The sequence below is a fragment of the Oncorhynchus kisutch genome, linkage group LG11 (genome assembly GCF_002021735.2).
Source record: "Oncorhynchus kisutch isolate 150728-3 linkage group LG11, Okis_V2, whole genome shotgun sequence".
Taxonomy (NCBI): Eukaryota; Metazoa; Chordata; class Actinopteri; order Salmoniformes; family Salmonidae; genus Oncorhynchus; species Oncorhynchus kisutch.
In genome coordinates, this window is record NC_034184.2 from 66,748,474 (window position 1) to 66,765,542 (window position 17,069).

The 17,069-nt window shown below is 44.0% G+C and overlaps 1 protein-coding gene across 1 annotated transcript in view; it reads left to right on the forward strand.

Moving 5' to 3' along the window:
- LOC109899373 (serine/threonine-protein kinase 17A) overlaps positions 1-6,736 on the forward strand; it is a 43,832-nt gene extending 37,096 nt beyond the window's left edge. The window contains exons 3-7 of the mRNA XM_031836140.1: positions 1,375-1,519; positions 1,871-1,997; positions 2,114-2,162; positions 2,397-2,576; positions 4,955-6,736. Of these exons, the coding sequence (XP_031692000.1) occupies positions 1,375-1,519; positions 1,871-1,997; positions 2,114-2,162; positions 2,397-2,576; positions 4,955-5,288 (835 nt within the window). The 3' untranslated portion in view covers positions 5,289-6,736. The remainder of the gene's footprint in view (positions 1-1,374; positions 1,520-1,870; positions 1,998-2,113; positions 2,163-2,396; positions 2,577-4,954) is intronic.
- The last annotated feature ends 10,333 nt before the right edge of the window (positions 6,737-17,069 follow it).

A 17,069-nucleotide genomic window follows, 5' to 3' on the forward strand; every position in this document is an offset into this window, starting at 1 on the left:
GAAGGCAGCTTACCCCCACCACCAGACAGGAGACCAGACCTAGCTGGAAGGCAGCTTACCCCCACCACCAGACAGGAGACCAGACCTAGCTGGAAGGCAGCTTACCCCCACCACCAGACAAGAGACCAGACCTAGCTAGAAGGCAGAATACCCACCACCACCAGACAGGAGACCAGACCTAGCTAGAAGGCAGCTTACCCCCACCACCAGACAGGAGACCAGAGCTAGCTGGAAGGCAGCATACCCACCACCACCAGACAGGAGACCAGACCTAGCTGGAAGGCAGCATACCCCCACCACCAGACAGGAGACCAGACCTAGCTGGAAGGCAGCATACCCACCACCACCAGACAGGAGCCCAGACCGAGCTGGAAGGCAGCATAACCCCCACCACCAGACAGGAGCCCAGACCTAGCTGGAAGGCAGCTTACCCCCACCACCAGACAGGAGACCAGACCTAGCTGGAAGGCAGCATACCCCCACCACCAGACAGGAGACCAGACCTAGCTGGAAGGCAGCTTACCCCCACCACTAGACAGGAGACCAGACCTAGCTGGAAGGCAGCTTACCCCCACCACCAGACAGGAGACCAGACCTAGCTGGAAGGCAGCTTACCCCCACCACCAGACAGGAGACCAGACCTAGCTGGAAGGCAGCTTACCCCCACCACTAGACAGGAGACCAGACCTAGCTGGAAGGCAGCTTACCCCCACCACCAGACAGGAGACCAGACCTAGCTGGAAGGCAGCTTACCCCCACCACCAGACAGGAGACCAGACCTAGCTGGAAGGCAGCTTACCCCCACCACCAGACAAGAGACCAGACCTAGCTAGAAGGCAGAATACCCACCACCACCAGACAGGAGACCAGACCTAGCTAGAAGGCAGCTTACCCCCACCACCAGACAGGAGACCAGAGCTAGCTGGAAGGCAGCATACCCACCACCACCAGACAGGAGACCAGACCTAGCTGGAAGGCAGCATACCCCCACCACCAGACAGGAGACCAGACCTAGCTGGAAGGCAGCATACCCACCACCACCAGACATGAGAAACACAGTAATCACAGTCATCAATCATCCAGTGATTGGTCATTGAGGACAGGCTATCCCAGACTCCCAAAGAATATAGCAAACCACTGGTTGAGGTTAAGACATTAGTGACAGAGAGAGAGAGTAGTGAATTGCAAAATGAAAGGTTTGAATGTTTGTACTGATAAGATGTGTGGTTTTACATCCAATGCACACCAGCATATAGCCAGCCTGTCAAATCCGAAAAGCAAGCAGCTTGTAAAATACTACTATTACGGTTTCAACTTGGTTGTGTGTTTGTATGGAAAAGATGAGATCTTTAACCAGTTGGTGTGTGTCCACAGTGCAGCAGGAGGAGAGATCTTTAACCAATGTGTGGCGGAGCGGGACGAGGCCTTCAAAGAGGAGGACGTGAAGAGGTTGATGAGACAGATCCTAGAGGGAGTTTCTTTCCTCCACAGGAACAACATGGTGCACCTGGACCTCAAGGTCAGTCCCTGACCCCCTGCTACACGCTTTTCCAAGGTTATTGTTATATGCATGTGATCACGTCGTCCACCTTGTGGTTAAAGGGATAGTGTGACATTTTGGCAATTTTTTTTTCCTTCTGCTTACCCAGAGATGGATGAACTCGCGGATACCAATTTTTTGGGAGGTATGCGTGCAGTTTGAAGGATGTTGCTAACTAGCAAAAAAGCTTAATAGCCAGAATGTTGCCCTATCCCTTTAAAGATGGACTCAAGCTTTAATATCGCTGTTTAGACGCAGTACCAAACACACGCAAGTTAGCCACACTGGACCTCCTCTGAGGCCGCTGTGTTTTTCTTTCTTCCTCTCCAGCCCCAGAACATTCTGCTGACCAGCGATGCTCTTCTGGGGGACATCAAGATCGTGGACTTTGGTCTGTCCAGGATGGTGAGCAGCAGTCAGGAGCTCAGGGAGATCATGGGGACTCCGGAGTATGTGGGTAAGTAGTGCAGCACACGCCATTTTGTTATGGACATCATGGTCACTGCACTCAACATGTCCAAAATCTTTAAAGGGATAGTTCACCCAAATAAAATAAAGACAAATGTTTTGCAGCTCCAGAAATCCTGAATTACGAGCCGATTAGCACAGCGACAGATATGTGGTAAGTGGCATTTCACTGTGCTGTAACTTAGTGCAACAGTACGTTGTATGGCTTGTGATTGAATTATCCAAAAGCTTATTTGAAAAAGGGATAGAAAATGGAAAACTTCACACATGAAAGAAAACAGCACCGTTCCATTATGCACATGTAAAGTTCTGAGATTATCTTCGAGAGAAAATCTGGAATTTATTTCCCGTGGCTGTCTAACCGTCTGTCACTGTAAATGGCTGACAGGAGTATTGGTGTGCTGGCCTATGTGATGCTGACGGGCATATCTCCCTTCCTGGGAGAGGACAAGCAGGAGACATTCCTCAACATCTCCCAGATCAACATCAGCTACCAGGAGGAGGAGCTGGAGCATGTAGACCAGGCCGCCATCACCTTCATCAAAGCCCTGCTCATCAAAGAACCCCAGTGAGTATGACACTTTAAAGCCCTAAGAATGAATACAAATATAAATGCAACTTTTTTTTTTTTTTTACTGAGTTACAGTTCAATTTAAATAAATACATTTGGCCCTAATCTATGGATATTACATGATTGGGCAGGGAGGCAGCCATGGTTGGGCCTGAGAGGGCATATGCCCACCCACTTGGGAGCCAGGTCCAGCCAATTATAATTCGTTTTTCCCCACAAAAGGGCTATATTACAGACATACATACTCCTCAGTTTCATCAGCTGTCCAGGTGCCTAGTCTCAGACAATCCCGCAGGTGAAGAAGCCTGATTTGGAGGTGCTGGGCTGGCGTGGTTACAGTTGTGAGGCCAGTTGGATGTACTGCCAATTTCTCTAAAATGACATTGGAGGTGGCTTATGGTAGAGAAATTAACATTAAGTTCTCTGGCAACAGCTCTGGTGGACATTCCTGCAGTCAGCATGCCAATAGCAACACTTGAGACATCTGTGGCATTTGAGTGGCCTTTTATTGTCCCCAGCACAAGTTGCAGCTGTGTAATGATCATGGTGTTTAATCAACTTATTGATATGCCACACCTGTCAGGTTGATGTATTATCTTGGCAAATGAGAAATGCTCAGTAACAGGGATGTAAACCAATTTGTGTTCAAAACTGCGCTAATGGAACATTTCTAGGCTCTTTACACTTGTTGCATTTATATTTTTGTTCAGTGTATACAGTGCATTCGGAAGTATTCATACCTCTTGACCTTTTCCACATTTTGTTACGCTACAGCCTTATTCTAAAATGGATTACATTTAAAAAATCCTCCTCAATACCCCATAATGACAAATGACAAAGCAAAAAAAAACAATTTAATTAATTTTTGCAAATTCATTGAAAATATAAAACAAAAATACCTTATTTACATAAGTATTCAGACCCGTTGCTATGAGACTTGAGATTGAGCTCATGTGCATCCTGTTTCCATTGATCATCCTTGAGGTGTTTCTACAACTTGATTGGAGTCCACATGTGGTACATCTAGTTGATTGGACATGTTTTGGAAAGGCACACACCTGTCTATATAAGGTCCCACAGTTGAGAGTGCATGTCAGAGCAAAAACCAAGCCATGGTGTCGAAGGAATTGTTCATAGAGCTCCAAGACAGGATTGTGTTGAGGCACAGATCTGGGGAAGGGTACTAAAAAATGTCTGCTGCATTGAAGGACCCCAAAAACACAGTGGCCTCCATCATTCTTAAATGGAAGAAGTTTGGAACCACCAAGACACTTCATAGAGCTGGCTGCCCGGCCAAACTGAGCAATCGGGGGAGAAAGGCCTTGGTCAGGGAGGTGACCAAGAACTCGATGGTCAATCTGAAAGAGCTCCAGAGTTCCTTTGTGGAGATGGGAGAACCTTCCAGAAGGACAACCATCTCGGCAGCACTCCACCAATCAAGCCTTTATGGTTGTGGCCAAATGGAAGCCACTCCTCAGTAAAAGGCACATGACAGCCCGCTTAGAATTTTCCAAAAGGCACCTAAAGACTCTTTGGCCTGATAGCCAAGCATCACGTCTGGAGGAGACCTTGCACCATTCCTACGGTGAAGCATGGTGGAGGCAGCATCATGCTGTGGGGATGTTTTTCAGTGACCGGGACTGGGAGTAGGATGGAGTGAAAAATTAATAGGGCAAAGTACAAAGATCCTTGATGAAAACCTTCTCGGGACCTCAGACTAGGGCGAAGGTTCACCTTCCAACAGGACATCAACCCTACACACAGCCAAGACAGCGCAAGAGTGGCTTCGGGACAAGTCTCTGAATGTCCTTGAGTGACCCAGCCAGAGCCCAGACTTGAACCCGATTGAACATCTCTGGAGAGACCTGAAAACAGCTGTGCAGAAATGCTCCCCATCTTACCTGACAGAGCTTGAGAGGATCTGCAGAGACGAATGGGTGAAACTCCCCAAATACAGGTATGCCAAGCTTGTAGCGTCATAGCCAAGAAGACTCGAGACTAATCGCTGCCAAAGGTGCTTCAACAAAGTACTGAGTAAAAGGACTGAGTAGTTGTAAAAAAATAAATATACAAATTTACATAAATTTGCAAACATTTCTAAAAACCTGTTTTTGCTTTGTCATTAAGGGGTATTGTGTGTAGATTGGTGATGGAAAAAAACGCTTTAATCCATTTTAAAATAAGGCTGTAACATAACATTTAGAACGAGGGGTCTAAATGCTTTCCGAAGGCATATGTCATAAAATAGGTGCCTTGGGCAATCAAACCCACAGCCTTGGTGTTGCATGTGCCATGCTTGCTGAAACCCACCAAGCCAACGAAGAAGGTAGATATTCCCATTGATTCCCTGGCTTCACACTCCTTTCTCCCACCAGGAACCGTGCCACAGCAGACGAGTGCCTGCAGCACCAGTGGCTCCAGCCAAAAGAGAAAAAGGAGGCAGAGGAGACAACAGCGGTGAAAGAGACTATCAGCCCAACCAAGTGCCCCTCGGAGCCAGCCAGCCCTGAGAGCCCCATCAGGGAAGAGGAGAAGGAAGGGCCTGTAACAGAGGAGCTGGTCGTGGTGGCAGCTTACACACTGGGCCAGTGTCGCCAGTCAACGGACAAGGAGGTCATAAACCCCGACCAAAAGGCTATCTCCAAGCGCTTCAAGTTCGAGGAGCCCTTTAGCGCCCTCCAAGAGGTCCCTGGGGAGTTCATATACTAAAGGACACAAACACACAAACACACACACACACACACACACACACACACACACACACACACACACACACACACACACACATCTCAACCTTTACACAAGGGGTCTTCACTTCGGTCCTGGAGAGGTACTGGTTGTGTTGGGTCTCCCTCCTGCCGTTCACTAACACACCAGCTAATTCAGCCGATCACAGCCCTAATTGGTTGGTTAGTAAAATCAGGTACATTAATGATGGCTTGGAGCGAAAGCCTTCACCACCCAGTAGCTCGCCTGGAACCATAGTGGAGAACGCCTGCTCTTACATCTAGGTGAAAGCGGTACAAAATGTCGCACTTACAAACCAGAATAAATATGACACTTTTTAACCCACCTCATGGTCTGAACTCGTAAGCCAAACTCTTTATTTTTTAAATATATTTTTTTCCTGTTGTTTTTTGTCTTATGTTGGTGCTGCTTTACTATACATGGGGAATCGTTACTCCAGACTAAGGCCTAGATTCAGTCAGATCAAGCGTTAACCCATATCCGACACCCGCAGAGCTGATGTTTTGGCGGTGTCGGAAGTGGAACTGCGTTGGAGCTGTCAAATCAGAGCTGCTCTTGTGATCATTGTCACGAAAACACAGCCATCCCACTTGCATTAAAGTTCAGGACGAGAAAGTGTAGGCGATATAGAAATAATGACGCTCGAATGGAAAATCAATGAGCAAAATAATGAGGATTTCTATCCGCCTAATCGAAGTGTAGATTACGTCTCACATTCCAGTGTTCGAACTTGTAAACAAGACTGCATGGGATTTCTCTCAATGTGACTCTGTGCAGCCAATGGCGATGTGCGCTTTAGGTATAATGCCAGGATCCATTGTGGATTTGACAGCTCTAACGCGGTTCCACCTCCGACAATGTCAAAACATCAGCTATGTGGGTTTCGGCTTAAGCCGATCTGATTGAATCTGGCCCTAAGCCTTGTTGTGATACTTTGTTTTGTTTTCTTCTTCTTTGGTGCCATGCTTGGAGAATTAGCAATAACTTGGGTCATAAATGCAATTGCATATTTTTTTTCCCTTCAGTTTTTTGTCCATGTTTCGTTCAGGCCATCTCTTTTCTTAAGGTGTTTTGTTTAAGGTTATAGATATCCTCTAAAATGGGAACGGGGGGAGAGAGGGTTAATTCTATGTATGTGAAACAAATGTTCTGTTGCTTTGGGAGTGTATCTCTAAATAATACTGTTTAAAAAGCCCTTGCACACGTTTGACCCAGAACTGGGAACATCCCATGGGTTTCAATCTCTTCGGCAATAATTGCAAATAATTTACTTGTTTTTGCAGACGGCGCTTGTTTTTCTTTCCTAACTCCCAATAATAATTACTGTATATCAAACGAGAGGCTCCTTATTATGGGAACAAATTTGTACATGAATGTCCTGATACTGTAAATAAAGATAAGTCTCTAAACCTTTTTTGAGTACGATTTGTTTTTTTGTGTTGTGGCCTTGAATGAAGACATTTATTTCAGAGGAGATGACATGTAGTGTGTGTGTGTGTGTGTGTGTGCGCATGCGTACGAGTGTATGATACATCTGCGTGGACACACAGGCAACTGTGTCTGCTGGGTGGGGGTGAGGGAAAGGGCAGGCTATTTGCCAAGCATCAGTGTGATGCCCCTCAGTCGAGGTCATAATACACATAAAACCTAGCGGCCAATCAGAGAAACGGTTCTAATCGTTTTTCCACTATTAATTTTTCCCATAGAGGATTTTAGAAACACTTAAAAATATGGGCTGTGTTTCGTGTAATCTTACCCTGGCTTGACATTTTGATAACTATGATACTTTGATAACTATGAAAATCTGATCTGAAAAATGCTAATTAGCATAAAAGTAGAAACCATGGAAGACAACTAAATCCCTGCTAGCTCCTGCATGTAATTTCTAGCTGATACCTTTGATAACAGGTATTGTGTCAATTTAAAATTTGCACAAGACCGTTGACAGAATTGTCCATTTTAAAGAAATGTAGCCAATATATACATTAATACACTTAGTTAACATTCGATAGTTAATCCAGAGTTCTGACTTTTGCCTCGATTCGACAGTCTCGTCCAGATCATCATGACCGTGGACGATTTGAAGGGGTGGCAGGTAACCTAGTGGTTAGAGCGTTGGGCCAGTAACCGAAAGGTTGCTGGATCGAATCCCCGAGCTGACAAGGAAGTTAACCCACTTGTTCCCAAGTAGGCTGTCATTGTAAATATGAATTTGTTCTTAACTGACTTGCCTAGTTAAATAAAGGTTCAATAAAAAAATAAGAATAGCCACATTCGCAGATAATTAGCATTTCATTTTTGGGGGGTGAATACAGGTGAATGAATATATTGATAAAAGTCACCTTGTCCTAGAGAGATTTACACGGTTGTCAAAACGTCACACCAGGTTTTATGGGTATTACAACTCATACTGTGGCACTCTATTAGCCTTTCATATACAGCTGTTAAGTAGACTTATCTGGCCTTGTCAGTCCTCTCCTCTTTCTCTCCCTCTCCACTTCTGGTGATGGTTGGCTTTCCAGTGGGTGTTCTTTTTACTACCACCCTCCAAGACCATTATCTTAATGAAAAAGTTATTGAGCCAGCAATTTGTTTACAACCAGTAGTTCCTCAGTCCATTGAGGAACTCATGCCTTTGGGTCTGGGTGGAGAATGATACATTATATTTGTCAGGAACGCAATAAGGAAGGGATCTATTTACTGTTTTCTGCCAAATGACCGCTAAATGACCATGTTGGCTCACAAGTCTGAGACCTGGCTACACATGAGCTGTTCAAATTCCTTAAAAGTGCATCTTTCCTCCCTTCCTTGAAGTAATCGCTGATTACACATGATTGTACAGGTGAACGCAAGGCCTTCACCTCATGGCATTCACCTGTCCAGCCATTTCTTAAAGGAATGAAAGAAGGATGCACTGTAGCCGCCAGACTTGTTTGACACGATATAAAACTTGATAGATTGGAGGCTATTTCTTTGGGAGGAAGATATTCACTCCAGCCTGATGTTGCCAGTCTGAGGGAGGTGATGAACAGCTATGGAACACAGCTCTGTGGTGAGTGCAATGAAATAATATATGACTATATGAGCCTTCTTATTTGGTCTGGTTGTAAAGTGTGGTCTAGCTTCTTGAAATATGCCTATACCAAGTATATGGTTATTTGTAATGACTTTATTGGCCTATAATATTGTAGCCTACTATTTAGAAATGTCGGCCTACTATGAAATAGCAAAAACTGGCACTCAAATCAAAACATAAAATATTTAGATGTGCCCAATGAGACATCTCAATTAACTTGTCAGAGAAATGTTGCAGTTGATTTTCTACCAGGCCTGTTGTGTTAATTGAGATTTAAATGTCTAAATATTTCAAAGATGGTATACTTATTTAAATTCACCAGGTGTTGAGCGTCTTAATTGATGTTTCCAGAGGATTAGAAGTACTGACTGACTGGAAAGCTTTTAATGACAAATGGGTAGTATAATTAGTTGAATCATGTTGTTAATCAAAGTTGTTGTTTGATTTCACTATGGAGGTGCTAACTTATTAGAGCCTAAACATGTTTGACAACGCATGGTGGCAGTCCTACCTAATTAGGCCTATTCAACACAATTAGTCTTAAAGTTAACCCATCCCTCAAACTCCATTATCATGTGCTGTAGACCTACTGTATATTTTGCTGATGCATAATATTAAGCCTAGTTCTAAACTTCAACGTTAATTCAGGGGTCAGGGGTCAGCCAATCATTGTTGTAATTCAGTCTGGGGATTTCTCTTGATGTGCCAGAGCAGTGTGTATTATGCATCTCTCATTATAACCATACAGAGGGGACTGGTGAGGTCATAGAAATACACCTGTCCGAATGCTGTCGTTAATGAAGCATAGTACCAATTACACAATGGACATGGAGCAGAATAATTGTTGTGACCGACTGCTTGACGAGCTCCCCCCCAACGGCTATAGTCTACAACGGCTATAGTCTAAATTCTGTCTCTCTGGCTGCCGTTCCAGTTAATTTTGAGTAACTGATGCATGTTGATGGGAAGTATTGCAGGGCTGTCAAGTAGTTCACATTCAGAGAACAGGTTGGTGCTGTATTCTGTAATTGACTAGGTTAATCTGCACTGATGTGGAAGAATATGGAAGAAAGCAATCTGGTGCATGACTATTTGTAGGTTTTGTAGCAGAGGTGGTTCGCTGAACTATGCTTGAATGAGTAACCTTGCCTGAGACCTGAAGACTTGCGTTAGCTCCCCTGAGCAAATCCCTAGGCTTTCGCTCAGTTGGTTGACACTGTCTTGTGGTGCACAAACGGACCAGGTTCAAACCCAGTTGGCCAAAGTTTCACAGTTCTTTCACATCAGTGTGGATGAAGGCAAGGGAACAAGTAGAGGGATCATCTTTAGGCTACTGAGATTGCTGACATTTCACCTGAACAATTATTTTTCAATGTCACTGAAAATATTGTCCTGTAGAGGGCAGCATAGCCTATCACAATGTTCAGACTGTATCTATCCTCTGTCTGCAGTGTCTATTGTCTGAGGCCAATAGCACAGGCTTACAGAAGGAAATTGTGTGGGTGGGTTGTGATATTTACATTGAAATATAGTACATTTCCTTGGAAACTGGTGGAAAAGGCTTTCATCACAAGGGGAAAGTATGTGACATGTACTGTGGAAAGAACTGGCTAGGACACAGGTTCTACTAAATACAATCTGTCCTTGTCATTGGACCTGGAAATGACTAGTAGAAAACACTATAGGACTACTAATCGAAAACCCTCTAGAAATAGAACCAAATGATGGGTCATCACTATTATCAATCAGTAGCTGGCATGTATTTCCTTCCTTTGCTTTTCGATTGGACTTTCCATGTCTCTGTGCCAGCTCTTTGCAGATGTTAGTGAAGTGGCTCCATGATATGGCCAAGCTCTCTGGTAACAACACATTGACTGAGAGTTATAACCCATAACTACCAAATCATTGTTATTCGGTCGGGATAACAACTGAAATGGGAGACCATGAAAGATGAAGGGAGTGTGTGCTCTGTGCTCTCTCTCTAGTCCTGTTTTTCCCATTAGCACTGTCTGTGTTGATGCTCCTGCAATTCAATCACCCAACCAAATTAAAATTGCAGCAAACCACCGAGTCCATTTCAATGGGCAGAACTCAGTTCTTTCTCTCTGTCTTCCAAATGCAGCACCGGTTTTCTAAGTAAACAATTCTTCAAAACAACACCACAGCCCTTTTAGTTCACATTTAATCAATTATTTATTTAACTAGGCAAGTCAGTTAAGAATACATTCTTATTTACAATGACGGCCTACCCTGGCCGTACCCTAACGACGCTGGGCCAATTGTGCGCCGCCCTATGGGACTCCCAATCACAGCCGGTTGTGATACAGCCTGGAATCGAACCAGGGTCTGTAATGACGCCTTTAGCACTGAGATGCAGTGCCTTAGACCGCTGCACCACGGGAGCCCTATTATACAATTAAATGTGTCCAAATGCATTAAGCCATCTGTTATTATTGTTGTTGATATCCCTTCTTTATATCCCAGGGTTTTGTTCATTTGACTTTGTCAGGGCCGGCTCCAGGCATAAGCAACATAAGTGGTCGTATAGGGCCCCCAGCTGCTAGGGAGTTAATAACATGGCTAACTTAGCTAGCTAACATACATTTTGAGAAAACAAATTATATTAAGCAGCTAGCTAGCGTTAACAACATTTAGTCGTCAATGATACTGAGCGATAGCTAACAAACAATGTAACAAAAGTGTAATTTTGGATTTGAAAAATACTCCAGGCTTTGCATTTCAGGAATCACAGTAGAAAGTACCCCTGGTGCACTCATCAGTTATTTAACCATTTAAACATTTTTTTTTTAAGAAAACAGTTTTTCCCACTTCCCTCATTGACTTTCATATGTTTCAAACATGAGCTTGTCAGAGGTGTCAGACTTGATGACAATTGCTATCTATTGGAGTGCAGCAATTGGTTGTCCAAAAATCTGGGGAGGGGCTTAGTGAAGGGTCAATTAGCTGACTATTAGCCATGTACATTTTTTGCTGGTTAGACTAACTACCAATCCATCTAAACTTGTAATATTCATAGTCGAATAAAGACCATGCACGGAGGGCAGTTACCCAGGGGCCCTGGCCTCCAGTGGGCCCCCATTGATTTTGTAAGTGATTCTCACTCAGACATCATATTAACATGGCATAAGTCATGTCAAAGTGTGTAGAATTGTAGGAAATTGGCTTTAAAACTGCCAAAACGTCTATCTACCCCATGGCAAAGTGATTAGAATTGCAGGAAGTTGGCTGTAAAACGGCACATTTTTTTCTCATTGCTCCATGGCCAAATGAGTAGACTTGCATTACATTTGTTTTAAAATTGCAACATTTTCTCTCCGCTCCATGGCAAAAATATGTAGAATTGACAGAAATGAACTTGTGTATGTATTTCTCTCCGCCGTCAAGAGGGTGGCTACAAATGTCTTGCCGCAAGGTGGGGGGCCCCAACCAAATCTCACTTAGGGCCCCCAACCAAATCTCACTTAGGGCCCCCAAAAGACTAGAGCCAGCCCTAGACTACATAGTTTGCAGGGAAAACTAGCTTGACTTGCACCAGATTCATAAAGGCCCTATTTGCATTATAAGAATAGCCTTCGGCTTAGTTTGAAACTCCTTCAGCATATAAAAGAGGGCCAAGACAAGAGAAGGCAGTGGTCTGATGTCTTTAGTATAGTTCTTAGTCTGACCTAGTGTTCATGGCAGCCACTGTTGTGTTCCACAGTGTCCCAAGGAGTCTGTCCCAAAAAATCAGTCTTCACTCTGTGTCCCCATACTCTAGTATGGCTGGGTTCCAATTCTGCTTTCATCATCATAAATGCAGCAACAAATTCTATGCCTGTGTGTTTTCCTCTCTACTTTACAATTTCTTACCCATTGCCATGACAACTAGAGATATCACTCTGCAAGGTCTGAAACAGTCTGCCTCGTGCTAAATTATCCAGACTGTTTAGTTCCACATGCTGGTGAATCGAACTGGTGTTGCACAATGGCAGGACTGCGGGAGGTCCCTGGTTGTACCCCACAGAGTTGACTACACAACTCAGCCTGTCGCCTTTGATACAACTAGGGGGCCTCATCACTGGCTCAATGGGGGGATAATTGTTGCCTTTGAGGCTGACTGTCTGCATTCAGTGCTGTAGCAAGGCGGACCAGAAGGCAGGAACTTTCTTTCCACGGCGGCACAAGCTATCTCGTACCCTCGCCACAGATGATACTCACAAGTCAGATTGAGGCCAGAAGACAGACTACAGATGGGATATGTCATGTACTGTAATAAGATAGAGTAACATCACTCACGGTAGGATGATGTGACACAGAGAATTAAGCGAACTGTACAAAGTGAAGGGAGTCAGGACTTCTCCCCCAATTACAGTGTAGAACACTAGGATGTTTGACTGAATTGATGTCATTTGGAGCAAATGATGTTTTGAAATTGAATTTGTAGATTCTCGCTGCTGACTCCTTGGTGAGCTTGGCCCACTGTTTCAGACTGGGCTCAGCTCAAAGTTCATTTTGAGCTGTTTATGGTTCCCTTATACTCACTTCCCAGATGTCAACCTCCCAACATCAAATATGACCCCACTACCAAAAGTCTCTTCACCTTTACTGGGGAAAAGTCAGATCTACTCCTGGCTAGGCCAATCAACTGACCAGATTCTACTCAGGATTTATTTCTGGAATAGATGGATTTTGGACTATTAGAGAAAAAAAAATCGTACTCGGGGCCCATTGCTGCATGAGGAGCATAGGCCACCAATGAGGATCAACCTCTCCAGTGAACTATAATTTGGGCAGTCTTTTGTCATTCCAGGAGAAGCTGATGTTCCTGTATCTAAAAATGTCTACTTGGTACATATTGGCATGTGACGATAAACTGTACAAGGTTAATGTCTGGAGGTAGATCAAGGGGTGGGTGGAGGGGGATTTATATTCTAACAAATGGGCTAAGGGCCAATGTACACAAGCAACGCCCGCCTCCAAGCAATGTCCAGGACCCCTGGGGTTAATCAGGGCTTAGTTTGATGGTTGTTGGTGTGTACTTTTTAAGATTAGCAAATATTTCCTATGATGGTTATGGCTGTCAGACTCAATCTAACATGATCCACGTGTTAGTCTCTTGACAGACATTTAATATTTGGTTATGGATTCTTAGATTATACACATGCAAACCCAGTCAGTGGGAGAGTTGAGCAAAGTTTGGAGTTTTGCACATTTCACGTTAGGATGCATGCCTTTTGTGATAATTCCGAGGTTGGAGGTTTTCTAGGGCGAGGTCGAGGTCTTGTTCTAGCCTGTAATTGGTTGTGTGACAGCAGGAGCACAGCGACGGGTACGGAGGAAGGCTGCTATCGCTCATTTTCATCCCATTGCAGCCCTGCAGGTAGTCCCCAGTTGCCTGGCAATATTAGAGAGACAGAGAACACACCTGACTCACTGGAGTGAATGGATACAGTGATACTGATCTAATATGATGGGGCTGTGTGGAATGATGCTATCGAACACAGGGGGATGATTGGGAAATGTGAGGGTAACGTGGTGAGTGGATATCTAATCACCCTGCCGCTGTTTCGTCGTTGTTATAGCAAGGCACATCTTTTCTATGCCCTGTATATCACATGCTTATCCTGTGCTATGTTCCTCCACACTATCCTAACGATGGGGTTAGGTGTAGTTGGCTATGTTGACAACAGAGCAACAGCGACACTATAGCCTACCCCCCCCATTATGTATCGACACAAATCTATAGGATGGATGTTGTCATTAGCTAGTTTTCTGCGGCTAATGTCGATATCCTTTGTCTCTGCTCTTCCACTGACCTTTCCTGGTCAATAACCCAATTTCACCAACTCCTCAACAAATAGTAGCCTGATTTCACCACATTGTACAAAGTGTAGACTTCAGTGTTTATCTCATGGGACTTATCCGACCGATGTGTTCATTATAATGGATCGTCCTTATTAGTGGGGTACAAAAGCTTCTGTATAACAAGCCTTTAAGGAAGGGCTTCCATCAAAGGCTAACACAGCAGAAATCTTTCTCTCTCTACCCCTATCCCCTATCCTTCCCTTCGACCCCTGCTGCAACCCCCCCCCCCAAATCATGTATAAAGACAACTCTCGTTCCATAATGAGAGTCTAAGGCCACAATGCTCTCTCCCCTTTATTAAAGCATCCCTCCACGGTAACAGTTGATAAGCAGGCACACTTTTCCACACCACTGTGATTTCCTCCTGCTGTAGGGAGGAGGCTCGGATCCCAGGCTATGCAGCATGGGTGCTGGATCTGAGCACGGTTTACTCTCACCGCCAGGAGGGAGAGGAACGACCGTCTCCTCAAATGAGATGATCAGCTCTGAGCGGGGATCCAGAAAGATAAGGGGTTTAGGGCACTGCGAGGATTTGTGTCGATTTCGCTAGATTTGAATGCGTGTCTGAGTCCAAGTCTCTCCCAGTCAATGTTAGTCTCCGAAGACATGTTTTAACCGCAGCTTCAATGGTGAATCTTATAGAACCCACTGATTGCAGATGTAATTAGTTATATTCATTTCATAATTCAAAGGTTATAGAATGTCTCCATTTCAAGCACTGGATTTAAGATAATTTATTCTGACTTTAGTCTGGCTTTGCACGGTGTTAATGAGAATAAGATGCACTGATGCCAAGACTTTGCCATAGGAGAAAGCTTGGGAAAAGCATTGCAAAAAAAAAAAATGTTTTAAATGCAGCGTCTGTTTGTAAGACCTGACAGTAGGTAGCATCTATAATTCAGTAAGACAAGACGGAGACCAGTGTTCTCAAAATTGCTTGACTGACAAAGTTCACTTTGAGGCCAAATCGCTCTCCTGTATTGGAGGATGCCACAGCTTTCACAAGTTATTACATGAGTTTTTAGGCTAGAACAAATCCTATGTGAGAAGCTTCTAGATAAAATTATTGGACGATTCTTTCCGAATTGCTCCTTGCATAGATACCCAGAGCTTGATTGTTACTGTCCAAATGTGGATGGGTCATCACATTGTAGAAGAACTTAATCCATTTAAGAATTTAAATGGATGAATTGAAAAATATAGTGGTTTTCATGTTACGTAAAAACACGTTACAAATTCTGATTGTCCTGGCAGAAAATGTATGACCCAATTCAAGATATCCAGACTCTGTGTGGGAAGACATTTTTACTATCCTCTTTGAGGTGGAGAAACGGTGGAGTGTGTTGTACATGTCAAGAAAAGCTCAAGCTTTCGCTCTGGAATATAGCAGCAAACATATTGCAAATGGCTGCAGAGATGCCCTTCACTGGTTTCAGAACTCACGAGGGTCATTAAATGGCATTAATGCAGCCTGATTCCAGACAGCAATTGTACAATAAGTAACAATTACCACATGACAGTATAACGAGAGAAGGAAACTGATGTGGGAAAAAAGGGTTGGAGCTGTATGCAGTCTAAGTACTTTGACAGGGAATCTGTCAAGCCACTCTTTAGACTTGCAGGTCATCATTCTCCTATTTTGGCATTTACGGTTTCCAAATGAGCATGCCGGTTGTCCTGCTAGTTGATTTGAATGTGTTTGTGTTGCAAGGCTTTTATTGCTCACCGCAAGTGGTCCTGTCAAAAAAGGCACTGATTATGTGCTGTATATTAGGCTGTAGGCCTCCACCTGTCACGTCCGTCGTATGCGTACATTATTATATTAAGAATGAACACTGAACAAACTAACCAAAATGACACTACACAAATGAGTGCTGACAGGCAACTACACATAGCCAAGAACCCACGAACACAAAAGGGAAAATGGCTACCTAAATATGATCCCCAATCAGAGACAACGATAAACAGCTGCCTCTGATTGGGAACCATATCAGGCCACCATAGACATACAAATACCTTGACCTACAAAACCCCTAGACAATACAAAAACCAGCATACCCACCCTCGTCACACCCTGACCTAACCAAAATATAAAGAAAAATAATATAAATATTTCTAAGGTCAGAGCGTGACAACACCATACCAAATCACATTTTATTTGTCACATGCACCAAATACAACAGGTGTAAACCTTACAGTGAATGCTTACTTACAAGCACTTAACCAACAATGCAGATTTAAGAAAAATAAGTGTTAAGTAAAACAATTGATAAGTAAAAAATAGAAAATAAAAGTAACAAATAATTAAACAGCAGCAGTAAAATAACAAGCGAGGCGATATACAGGGGGTACCGGTACAGAGTCAATGTGCAGGGGCACCGGTTAGTCAAGGTAATTGAGGTAATATGTAGTTAGAGTTAAAGTGACTATGCATAGATAATAGAGTAGCAGCAGCGTAAAAGAGGGGTCTGGGTAGCCCTTTGATTAGCTGTTCAGGAGTCATATGGCTCGAGGATAGAAGCTGTTAAGAAGCCTTTTGGACCAAGACTTGGCGCTCCGGTACCGCTTGCCATGCAGTAGCAGAGAGATCAGGGTGACTGATGTCTTTGACAATATTTAGTGCCTTCCTCTGACACCGCCCGGTATAGAGGTCCTGGATGGCAGGAAGCTTGGCCCCAGTGATGTCCTGGGCCATACGCACTACCCTCTCTAGTGCCTTGCGGTCGAAAGCCGAGCTGTTGCCATACCAGGCAGTGATGAAACCCGTCAGGATACTCTCGATGGTGCAGCTGAAGAACCTT